At 20.0% G+C, this 13,481-nt stretch overlaps 1 protein-coding gene across 5 annotated transcripts; it reads left to right on the forward strand.

Annotated features, from left to right (window-relative positions):
* Positions 1–1,012: 1,012 nt before the first annotated feature.
* LOC107992833 (bridge-like lipid transfer protein family member 3A) lies at positions 1,013–11,419 on the forward strand. 5 transcript variants are annotated; one of them, XM_062084547.1, is made up of 19 exons: positions 1,013–1,152; positions 1,609–1,810; positions 2,020–2,211; positions 2,320–2,545; positions 2,656–2,822; positions 2,890–3,049; positions 3,107–3,364; positions 3,438–3,677; positions 3,796–3,822; positions 4,455–4,547; positions 4,653–4,840; positions 4,951–5,188; positions 5,261–6,462; positions 6,546–6,680; positions 7,254–7,265; positions 8,511–8,882; positions 9,003–9,150; positions 9,359–9,372; positions 9,878–10,058. In XM_062084547.1, the coding sequence occupies exons 1-19, from the start codon at positions 1,109–1,111 to the stop codon at positions 9,878–9,880; spliced, it is 3,921 nt and encodes a 1,306-aa protein (XP_061940531.1). In that variant the 5' UTR covers positions 1,013–1,108; the 3' UTR covers positions 9,881–10,058. The 5 variants fall into 5 exon arrangements, with proteins under 5 accessions (XP_061940531.1, XP_016904403.1, XP_016904404.1 ...); XM_017048914.3 differs by lacking the exon at positions 9,359–9,372 and having other exon boundaries at positions 9,878–11,419; XM_017048915.3 differs by lacking the exons at positions 7,254–7,265; positions 9,359–9,372 and having other exon boundaries at positions 9,878–11,419.
* The last annotated feature ends 2,062 nt before the right edge of the window (positions 11,420–13,481 follow it).

Below are 13,481 nucleotides of genomic sequence, written 5' to 3' on the forward strand. Positions count from 1 at the left end.
ATATAAAAGTTTCTATATATTATTATATTTATTTGGTATTGGAATTAAAATATTACAAAATACAAAATATTTTTTTAGGTTAGATTATATTGAAACATAGAATTGAAACAAGAGTACGATAAATTGCAACTATATAATGATAATTTATTATATATGTGATAATATATTAATTTAATTATAATATATCACCGCATAACATCTCATTAAAATCTTAAAATCTAAAAAAATTTAAAACAAAATTTATAAAAATGAGATAATACGTAATTTTATAATATATATGTACATGTACGATTAACCAATTTGATTCATTAATATTGGAAAAAGTTATAGGAAAATGAGAATTTATTTATATGAAATAATTTTATAAATAATATAATAATTTTCCTTATAAACTACAAAAAAATTAAAAAATTGAAGAAAAATTTTTAGACATGAATGTAAGTGTACAATATCTTTCCTTTATAAAGTCATAAGTGGAACAATTTACTACTTTCATCGTAAGTATATATTTACTCATTTATGTTTTAAGTTTTTCATGTATGTATTATGATTTCTAAGTATAAATATTTTAAAATAGATTAATATAAAATTCAATTTTATTTTATATATTATCTACTTTACATATATCATATTTTTAATTTTATTTATTTCATTATTTATTACATTTAAAGATGTAATTTGAAGAGTGATCAACAAATAGATTTTATTTGCGTATAAATTTTGTAATACATTTTGTGTGCGTACAAATGAAATTAACTTAACATTAAATAAATGTATTAAGGTATGTGTTAATATAGGTCAATTTTATTTTTATTTTCATGAACTTTACTCATAAAATTATTTAAAATAATTAAAAATATAATTAGATATATTTTGTTGATCCTAGAATTGAAAGATTAGAAACTCTGAATAAGAAAAATATCGAGGAAAAAACCAATAAAAACAACTAAAATTCAGTAGTGTAATCTACTTATTAACTGACTACTTGAGTCGAAAGTCATCAGTCATCGACAATCGTGGCATGTATGAACGTTCGTGATTACTGTAAATGTATAGTGTCAAATTAATCATGTTGAACCATTTATTTGAAATTAATTGAAAATAAAAAATGGTGTCATTAATAAAAAAGCAATTATTAAAACATTTATCGAGGTAATTATATGATTTGTATGGTTAAATTATTAAATCAGTGTATCATTATTTTTAGTTCAATATAGTTAAAAATTATATTATCCTTAATAAGTTAAACATTTTTACCTGTAGATCATTTCATTTATTTTATTAACTATTTTTATTATTATTATTATTATTATTATTAATGTGATAATTTCTTCTTTATTCATAATTGTGAACAATATGTAGATAATTAAATTTTGATAAAAAATTTTTATCAATTTTATTATATTTATTTCATTTTTAAATTTATTATTATAAGTATTTTAATGTTACATTTCATGTTACATGTAATGTAAATTTACATAAATATATCAAATTTATTATAAAAAGTACTAGAAACGTTATATTTCATTAGGAAATTATTATAATATATATATATATATATATATATATATATATAAATTATAAACATGAATTTATATAAATTTATAGGTTTACTAAAAATTTATCAGCAGATAAAATAAATTTAAGTACATTTAAAGGAGAAGGTGAATTGACAAACTTAGAACTTGATGAAATAGTTTTGACCGATTTGTTAGAATTGCCATCATGGCTTAGATTAACAAATGCTTGGTGCAATAAAGTTTCATTTCGTATACAATGGACCAAGTTAAGAAGTGTTCCTATTTTTTTGGTAAATATTTTATATATAAATATTTTTATATATAAATACATTATATATAATTTTATATATTTTTCAATTATTTATCAATATACAAAATATTTGTATATTTGTATATTTGTAATATACAAAAAATTTATTGTAATAAATTTTTGTAATTTATTGTAATAAATTAATACTTGTTTTATTTGAAAATTTTGATTAAATTTTAATATTTATAGAGTTTGGATGAAGTTCATATAGAAGTAGAAACATGCGAAGATTTAAGAGATTTATCTTCTTCACAAGGATTATCTTCATATACTGGTCCTGCAAAATATTCTTTTATACATAAAGTAATTGATGGTATAACAGTAACTGTTAATACAGTATCAGTTACATTCAAAAGTCCTGCATTTATTGCTTCAGTTCAGGTACATAGCAAAATAGATTTATTTTTTTATAGAAATGTTTTCATATTCATTTCATATATTATATTAAATATATTATTTAAAAATTATTAAAAAATTATTTTATTATAGATGAATCGTATTATTGTTGAGTCAAAGTCTGCAACTTGGCAACGATGTGATTTGAGAACTACTAGAGTAAAAGATCCTGATCGTGGACAATTACTTATTTTTAAAGAATTAGAATGGCAGACAGTTAGGATAGAGGCACAAAGTACTAAAGATAAAAATCTTACACCATTACGTTTACTTACAAATCAAGCACGCTGTCGAATCACTATTAAAAAAAGAATATCAGGTTAAAAATATTTAATAACAATATTAAAAATATTTTAATAATATATATATATATTTGTTATTTTTTTTCATTTTTAAGTATATTAAAATTATATAATTATTACATTTTAGATTGTTTTGTTATGGGATCAAGACTGATTCTTATATTAGATGATCTCTTATGGGTTTTGACAGATTCTCAGCTTAAAGCAGCACTTCATTTTATTGATTCTTTAGGTGGTCTAATAGAAAAAGCTACAATTTTAGAACGTAAAACTAAAGCAGCTAGAAAATTAGAGGTTTGTAAATGTAAAATTAAAAAAAAGTAAAAAATAAAAATTTTCAATTATATTTTCATATTTTAAGGTATTACCAGAATATCAAGCACAAATATCTCAGCAATCAAGAACTAAAAGTCAATATAATACTGCTATTTCTAAAATTTTCACTAGATATGATGTTGTAGAAACATCATATCATTTTCTTTGTCAAAGAATTGATTTACATTTATGTGATGATGCTGGAAGTAAGTAAATATAAATAATAACAATAACAATCATAATACTATTTTATTTTTTTTTAGATGGTAGATCTTCTCATCCAGATTTAAAAGATGGTGGTGCATTACAAATTTCACTAGTTAGTTTTCAAATTGACTATTATCCATATCACTTAGCAATGTCTGATAGAAAACATTGGGCTAAATATAAAGAAAATGCTACACCTCATAGTCAATGGTTGCAACAATCATTAAGTTCTTTTCGAAGTCAGTTTATGGATCTTATTGATTCTGGTAGAACACAACATTCTCCTTTAATTAGAAGTCAAGGAAATGTTACAGGTTTGTTTTTAAAATTTTCATTAATCATAGCTTTTGAATATGAATAAAATATATTTTTTTTATTTTTGTTTAGTTAATAATACAAAAGGTATAGGAGAAAATTTAGAAAAAAATAATCAATCTCAGAATATAAATGCAACTACTCACGAACAAAAAAAATCGCAACATCCTAGTGGTAATCCAGTAAAAAATTATATTTTAGAACAGCTTGCTAAATTAATGACAACATGTATTATAATAAGAATTGATGATTTCACTTTATATAAAGTAACCACAACATCTCGTAATCCTATACCAAAAGAATTTGTTACAGGTGTGTAAATTTTATAATTTAATTGAATTAGTTATTAGGATTATTTTTTAAATAATCCTTTTTAAATAAAGCCAATATAATATAATACCAATAATTATTTCGTTTAATAATTGCACAGCTCAAACAAGGAAGAAACATATATCAGGTACAGATTACAAAATAGTTGTAGTACATTTATATTAATATTATATTAAAATATCATTTAAATATAGTTTTATCTTTAAGAAGTTTTTTTTTGCTATATTTTATGTTATTGTATATCTTACATATTATATAATCAAGCATTAATTTATAATTATGGTGTGAAATATTTCTAATAACAATTTTAAACATATGAATAGTTAATAATATATGTATAATTAATCCAAAATGCAATCATGATATAATAAAATATAATCATAATATAATTTCCTTTTTTAAAGCAAATATCCTATATAAAATTTTTATTACTTTTTTTAGAATAGTTAATTTTACTATAATAATTAATATTTTTCTAGGTAAAAACTTTGAAATATATATATATATATATATATATATATATATATCAGTTATAAATAAAAAAATAGAATATTTTGTGTTTCTTAAAAAAATTTATTATATTCATTATAGATTTTAAGAATTATATTATATAGATATATATATAAATATATATAAATTTGTATGCAATCATTGTGATTTGCATTTTGCCATATATAACATTATGTGAATGATATATTCATAACACATGTATATTAAAAATATTTATATTTCTATCATATTTTATTGAAATATTTTTAGGTGACAGAGATAAATTTTGTCTTCCAGAAGATGTTACAATTGTTCATGCTGAATTTACATATTATTATTATCCTGGTGATATTACATTTCCATGTAAGTAAATTTATAATTATATTTTTGTTATTTATTATTGAATTTTTATTTAGGTTATAAATTTTATATTAATCTAGAACTTTATATATTTTATATTTGTTGTAGTGCCCCCACCAAAATTTTATGTACAACTAAATCCTATTCAAGTAAATTTTGATGTCTCTTCCTGTTTATGGTTTAATTCTTTTGCATTAAATTTGTATTATTCTCTAATGAATAAGGATAAACAAACTACATATACTTCCACTACTTTAATGTATTTTGATGTTAAGATTGAAGCTATACTTCCAAGAGTAAGTGTTAAAAATTATTTAAATTAATTATTAATTTAAATAATTATTAATAAAATTATTAATTTAAAATTTCATACTTTTATATTCATTATATAATTTATTATTTTCAGATAGTTTTTGAAAGTCCACAAGATTATCCTAATCAAAAAGATAGACCAAAATCTTTGCACATTCAGACTTCAAGAGCATCAATAACAAATGTTCGATGTACAGAAAGATCTTCAAGAGCAGATTTAGCACAATGTGTAAATGCTTTTCAAATGGGTCAGATGTTTTTTAGTACAGAATTTCCAAATAGATCAAACGATTTTCATGTTCTTACAGATAAATTTTTAGCACATTGTGCAGGTAAAGTTATATATCAGCATATTTTTTCTGTTAATTTTATATATATACTTTAAATATATTTTTTTATTACAGGAACTGATAATATTCGTTATCCACCACCTAATTTTAGTAGTAATTCCGTAAATGAATTAATTCGTCAATTGCATCGAGAACTTTTATGGACTGAAGCTAAAGATGTATGGTGTTGTAATTTAGAACCTGTTTGGGGAGATTTTCTTGGTGCCCGTGCAGTTGGACAAAACCGTCCTGTACCATTTCTTGATGCATTTCCTCTAACTTTATGGTGTTATATGACGATGAATTCGTTAGATAAAGATTCATCAGAAAAGAAATCTACTGGTGACATTCATGGTCTTGCATATATAAGCAATTTAGTTAGTGTTCAGATAAATCATTATCAATATTTGTTTTTATTGAGATTGTCGGAAGTTTTATCGGAAATGGCAACATATCTAACTATCGATTCTAATAAAATATTAAAAGTCGATTCTGGTAGTTCACTTGTTATTGGTGCACTAATACCTCAAGTAGAAGTAACATTTGTTATGCCATCGCATACTCCTGGAAAAGAAAATTCTGGAGGTGATTTAGAATCTGTTATGCCTGATTCATCCAGCATAGCAGATGATATTGCAGGTTCATCTATTCCTTGGCAAAGTACAGAACGAATTGAGAGTAATGCTAAAAAAATTAATATAAATAATGATATAATAACGCCACAAAGTGATGTATCATCGATGTTATCAATGGATTTTATGCATTCTACTAATCCAACTCAAACTGTTGTCACCTTTAAACACAATGATACGAATAAACATGATCAACAAACAAAAAATATAATGCACAATAGACAAAGTATTGGTGTAGAAGAAGAAAAAGTATTACCTCCCTTGCGGTATGCTCTTGATACCACACATAAACATAACAAAGGAGATTCATCTTCAAATACACCGTTCATTCCTAATAATTTTAATGTTGGTCTTTCTTCTATGAAAAAAGGATTAAGTAATTTAATGACATCTATTGATTCAGCTTTAAAAGCTTCTCCAGAAGATGGAAGTAGTGATACTGTATCTATAAGAAGTGATGTTAGTTCTGATAGTGAAAACTATGTTTTAGTTAGTCTTCAAGATCAAGAAAAATTAGATACTATGTTTTCTGTTGATAATTCAATTAGAGTAGCAGCAGTAGAAGAGGCTAGTGAAGTAGTTGAAGAAACTCCTGATACTCAAAGTGAAAAATCTATGGACAGTGTATGTAAACGAAAAGATATTGTAAGTTTTTGTTTTACAATAATGAAATATAAAGTCGAATATTTCTGAACATTTTAATCAAATATCTCAATAATTTTTTTCAGGTATCTATGATAACATTCAAATTATCTAAAGTTGAATTTATTCAACAATCTTTTGGATATGCATCTTCAATTAAAATTCAGATTTCAAATATTGGTAATGATGAATGTTCATCTATCCCATGGGACGAATTTCAGGTAAGATATACTTTTAAATGATTTTTTTGTTTGCTGATTACATACAATATGCTACTTTGATTATTAAATAGATTTAAATATTGAAATTTTTAAATATTGCGGCAGACAAAATTGTATTGTTCTTTAGTATTTCTATCATATTAAAATTTTAGAAAATTTTAACTTTTCTTATATATTGTACAAAATGCTTTTTATTGTGTATAAATTTAATAATAGATTTGATATAATTTTAATTGATACAAATTTAATAATCTATAGAAATATTATTCTTAAACTTACATTCATTAATTCATTAATGTTTCAAGTATGAAATTTAATCATACATTAAATATTTAATTTTTTTGTATGAAGTTCTACATTGGAACATATTAATGATTAATATTTTATTTCTAATTAAATACTTTCAAAACTTGCCAAAACTTTCAATTTTATTTCTAGCTTTATATCACATACATTACAAACATTTTTATACTATATATGTATATTTATACAATGTTTGTCTTTAACTTTTTTGCATGCTTCTCCTGCGTCTCTCCTTCTCTTGTGAATGTTTTTATGTGGCACTTGTGGCAGGTCAAGAAAAAGGTATTGGCAAAGTATTTATATATTTATTTGTATTAAGTGCCTTGTATTATGAACATTTTATTGCATGTTTATTTATTTCTTTTGAATTAATTATATATATATATCATGATAATGTACAAAATGCATTTATATAAATATTTTTATTTATGATTTTATTTTATATTATAATTATAATTATTAAATTTTAATTAAATTATATAATATAAATTAAAAAAAATATTTAATAAATTTAATTCTGACTTCTTAATTTATTATATTTTAATTATTAATATATAAATGAACAAATTTGTAGATAATATAACAATATGTAATATAACAATATTTATTAAATTAATATTTTATTATTTTTATTTATATAAATAAATGAATTATATAAGTTATATAAGTAATTATATAAGTTTGTATAATTTTTAAAGTATATATTTTTAATTTTATAATAAAAGCTTGATCTTTTATTTTATAATATGTCTTTTTAAAGTGTAATGAGTTTATGTAGCATGGTATGAAATAATGCTTAGCTGGAATGTACTTGAGAAGCTTTTAAATGCTATTATAAATATATATATTTTTTATAAATTTGCAGATATTCTAAGATTTATATAAACTGTAAAAAAATGAAAATATTCTTATGTCACAATATAATATTATATATAAAATCTTAATAATCTTTTTATGTAAAAATATTCTAATTTAATATACATAAATATTCTAATATTTTATATATATATATATATATATATATATATATATATATATATATATATATATATATATATAATATATAAAAAATAATATATAATACTTAAATTTTTAATTAAATATAATGAAAATTATATGAGTATAATTATATAATAAAAATTTATACAGAAGTAGAATATATATTTATATTAAAATTCTTGAATATATTAATAATAAAAAGAAAAGTTAATATTAAAAAATTGTTCTTAGGAAATATTATTTTTTTATTTAATATATATAGATAATCTTTTATTATTATTATTATTATTATTATTACATTTGAAGAATATGATTCTATGATCTTATAATTTATTTTTTATAATTTTAAATTTATTTTTATAGCTTTATTTTTCTGAATAGTCTTCTTAAAACATTATCAATTTATTAATAAATAAGAGAATACTGTTAAATTGTAGAAATATAAATATATCTATAATATAGTTCAAAATATATATCAATATATTTATATATATATATATATATTTTTCAATATTTTTTGTTTATTAGACAAAATTCAGTGCACGATCTCGAGGCTGGGTTGAATTACCTTCAGATTCTAATTGTGGATCATGCATTAAACTACGTTTGGATCATGATTTAAAATGCAAATCAGATTCTTGGAAATTGTCTCAAGCAAGTCGAACTATAAATAATAAAAATCTATATTTATCTCGAAATGAAAATCAAAATAATATAACTGAACAAGATGTAGATGTTTGCAATATTGATGTTCATAATAAACAAAGTGTTTTGGATTTATTTGAAGATAAATTAGAAGTTATAATTACTAATATATCAATGGCCTTGTCTATGAGTTCAGTAAGTGGACTTACAGACTTAACTGAAGATGAAATTATACCTAGACCAATACCATTGCAGGTATATCGAATTTTATTATATCATTTATTAATTTTAATATTTTAAATAAGATTCTTTATGATACTTTATTTTATTTTATAATACTTTATTTTATTATATTTTATTATATTCTTATTGTAGGTATATTTAGAGAGTATATCATTGCGCTTAAATGAAGATCGTCCTCCGAATAATATAACTTCGCCAGGACCAATTCCTATAGATCTAAATATTGCAAAACTAAAAATAATACGAGATGCAAATGGAGTTTTTCATATTGAACCTGTTGGTAAGTAACAATAGAAAATGATTATTTTATTATTATTATTCGCCACTTATTATTTTTATGAAAAGAAATATAGTATTTAATATAGCGTAGTAAAATAACTTTATAAGTACATTTATAAAGAGTATATTTAAGTGGCAAATTTTAAAAAATTTATTTATTTTTTTAAAATTAATATTATACATTGTGCAATTATATTCTCTGCATTCAGATGGCCTTTCTAATGTGAGCATTTATATAAAACAATTAGAAAAATAGTAGTAGCATTTGCTGCTTTGATATAATTGTTTAATCTATTAATATTATTTAATCTAAATTTTAAATAAATAGAATTTTAGATTTGCATTTAATTAGGCATGTTTTACTTTTCTTCAAATTAAAAGAAAATAATTTTTGCTTATTATATATGCTTAAAAATTTTTAAGAAGTATGCAATTTATAAATTAGCATGAGTGAATAATGTATAAAAATATAAAATATAAGACACTATTATGTTGTTTTATAACACTGCTTATTGTTCACAAATAAGTTAGTAAAAATATCTTTTAGTAATAGTTTAGATCATAAAAATTATTCATCATCTATTTTGAATAAAATATATTTAATTTCTTAATTTATCAAAGCAATTTTTTATTAGAAACACACAATTTTTATGTTAAATTACTATAAATTATTTTATTATATATTTTTATTATTAATCTAATCTAATTAAATGAAATTTTATTTTTAGTAAACCTATTGAGTAGAAGTAATTCTCTTGTGACACTCACAAGTAATGATACTCAAATAGCTCAAAATATAAATCATGAAATGGAATTAAATGTTTTAAGACAGTCTAGTAAACAGTTAAAATTAGATAATGAACAACTTCGAAGTCGTCTCAATGCTTTGGAAAAAATATCAGAAGAAAACGCAAAATTGATACGTATAAAAGAAGAATCTAATGTAATAAAGTCTCATTTAAGTGCAGCACAAGAAGATATACAATTACTTTTAAAGGAGAAAAGAGCCTTACAAGAAACTATAACACAGCTTGAAAATCGAATAATTGGAAGTGGTCTTGGCAGTGGTACTCGTGCATCTTGGTCATCAAAGAGATAGCATACTAGTTGTTTTGATTGTTCCAAATGTTGTAATTCGAATAAGTCATAATAATATAATTATTAAATAATTTTCATATTATTAAAAATGAAAAGTTCATACAATTGAATTCATACAATATGTTTTCCTAGCATTTAAATTTAACTAAAGAAAGAAAAAATATATCATATAGAATGCTTAGATTTTCATTATTATACAATTCTAATATGTTAGGATTACTATAAAATTTTATAAAAGAATGATATAAATGATATGATTGTGAATAATATATTTACTATAATATGTTACAGACTATATTTTTTTGAGTTTATTTTGTTTTTTCTACATTATCATATTTATCATATTTATGCTAGTAACTGCCGTTTAGCTATTCAATAGTGCTGTTATTGAAAGAATATTTAGTTCTATAAGATATTCTTATGTGAAATGTACTTTTCTTTTTATTATAAGCAAGTACAAGACGATAAATAATGGCAATAGTAGTCAGTGCTTAGCATTTTCATTAATAAAACAGATAATGAAATTGATAACACAAATATGATGTATTCGTACGTACATGCGTATTTATTGCATTCTCAATATGTATATGCAATAATATGTACGTTAAAGAATAATGTACATAAGAAATTGTTAATATTTGCACATATATTATATTTGTTGCGTGCACAAAATGTACACGACATAAATTATAGTATGCTAGTCAAATTATTGCAATATATATTTGATTTTATAGCAGTGGTTGTTAGCTAGTTTAAAAACAGAGAATTGAATATAAATTTTTTACTAATATTTTTTTTTCCGCATCATAAATGTTTTGAAAGTTATATAACTTTTAACAAAATGGAAAAATACAGTAATATAATGAAATAAATATGAGATATTAATGAATATTGAATGGTAAATTATTCGAGCCTACAGATAGATTATCTAGCTTGAAATCAATAAGGAGGAATCGTTTATATTAATGTATGAGATATATACATATATACATAAACACAGTGATTTAATTAATTACGTGATAAATTTGAACTGTTAAAAAAAATGACTATAATATACAATATAAAATAATAATTTGGAATGTTTTGATAAGACTGTAAAATTGATGTTATTATGTCATTTTCTGTATTTTCATTAAATTAAGAATATACATTGATTAATATTTATCATCTCACCTTAGAAATTAATAATATTGGTTATTATAAATTAATAATTAATAATATAATTATAATGAATTAATAATTTTTTCATAATGTATTATTATATCTTTACATTTCATTATTTGTTACTGTAAATTTATTTTCTAAGATGAATTGCTGGTCAATCCTTTTGTAAAAAAAATATGATATTTTTCTAATGTGTATTAATGATAATTATATTCTTTTCATATTATGAAATTTTTTTCAAAAAAAAAAAAAAACAGTCTTTTCTACTATGATATATTTATTAATTTAAAATAAATATAATTTTTATAAAATTTTGTAATTAATACACATTATGATGTATCAGTAAAAGAATTTATTATTATATTTGATGAATATATTTACTTATTATGCAAAATATTTGCATAATATATCCAATATTTACTTATTATGAAAATATTTATGTTCTATAATATTTTTGTTACTGGTTTTAAATATTATTATAATTGAACAAAAATATTTAATAATATGAATAATAGTATGAATCTAACTTTTGATCAGATTCAAATTTTATTACTTTGTTTTTATGACTAAATGTAAGTTCTAGTTTTATATTATATTTTTTAAATTTTATATACAAATTTTATTATCAAAAAATTTTTCATCATTTTTATATACATCAAATTAAAATATTATGGAATATAAAGAACAATATATAAAAGAAACATTTGATTTTGTTGTATGAAAATATATTATACATATTATAGTAGAATGGACTGTAAATTTATAACTGTATTTACATATCTTACATATCTGAGTATATAACAAAATTAAGTGCAAATTTTTTATACATTTTCATCAAATTTGAACATATATATTTTTACAATTATAATGAAATATTCAAGTTTTACTTATAGTATTTTTCACTATAACTTTTTTTATAAAATTATATATTTTTAATATTTGATAAAACAATCTTTGAGTTTTTTAAGTATTTTATTAAATATTATTATATTCCATAATGAAATTGAATGTTTTTGTTGAAAGGTGCTTCCTATGTACTGATATTTTATTTTTTTCTTCAAATATCTTCATTAAAAATGTTTATATCATTATGTATATAAAATGTATATTTCTTCTAAGTTATATATGTAATTTAAAAATAGTAAAAGTTAAAATTATATGACTGAGTATAAGTTATCTTTATATAATGAAATAAAATTTAAGAAAGAAGGGGAGAAAAAGAAAGAAAAAAAAAGAGAAATTATTTTTAATAGTTTTAAAATATTACATATTTAAGGAATTATTCTTTTTAGTTGATTTTTTATTCTTTTTATTTTTATTTTTTTATTTTTTTTATTTTTTTGATTAAAATTTACATTATTATTAAAAAGTTGCATTTGTACTTTGCAAAGTAATTAGTTATATATTTAATTAATTATTTAAAAATATAATTAAAATTTACTAATTTCAGTATTAAAATATATTTAATATCAAAATTTATTTTCGATTTATATTTAAAGTTTCATTATTATTTATTTATATTATTAAAAAATATTTTTTTATAAATTTATTTAAAATTTTAATAAATTTAATTTGAAAATAAATAATATAGAAATAATACAAATATTACATTTCTGTATAATATTATTATACAGAAATTCAAATATAATAATATTTTAATATCTCTATTATATTTTGGTACCGTTATTATTTTAAATTGCATTTTAATTGCAAATTATTAACTTAAATATATTTACTGATTGATATTTTATATAATTTTTTAATAATTAAATATAAATTTTATAAGCTCAAGAATTATTTTTTGATGAATATTTGTTTGTTTTTCCTTTTTTTCAAATAAACATTACAATAAAAAACATTAATTTAACAAAAAAATTTATTATAAAATTATAGATATAAATAAAATAATAAGACTTAGATATTTAATTTTTTTTAAATTTTAGATAAAAATTTAATAAGTCTAAATTTAATATATTTATTTATTAATAATTTATATATATTATATATATTATAATTTTATAAACTTATATACATATATTTATATACTTGCTATCTTAATAATACTACTAA

This window comes from Apis cerana, linkage group LG1 (genome assembly GCF_029169275.1).
Source record: "Apis cerana isolate GH-2021 linkage group LG1, AcerK_1.0, whole genome shotgun sequence".
Taxonomy (NCBI): Eukaryota; Metazoa; Arthropoda; class Insecta; order Hymenoptera; family Apidae; genus Apis; species Apis cerana.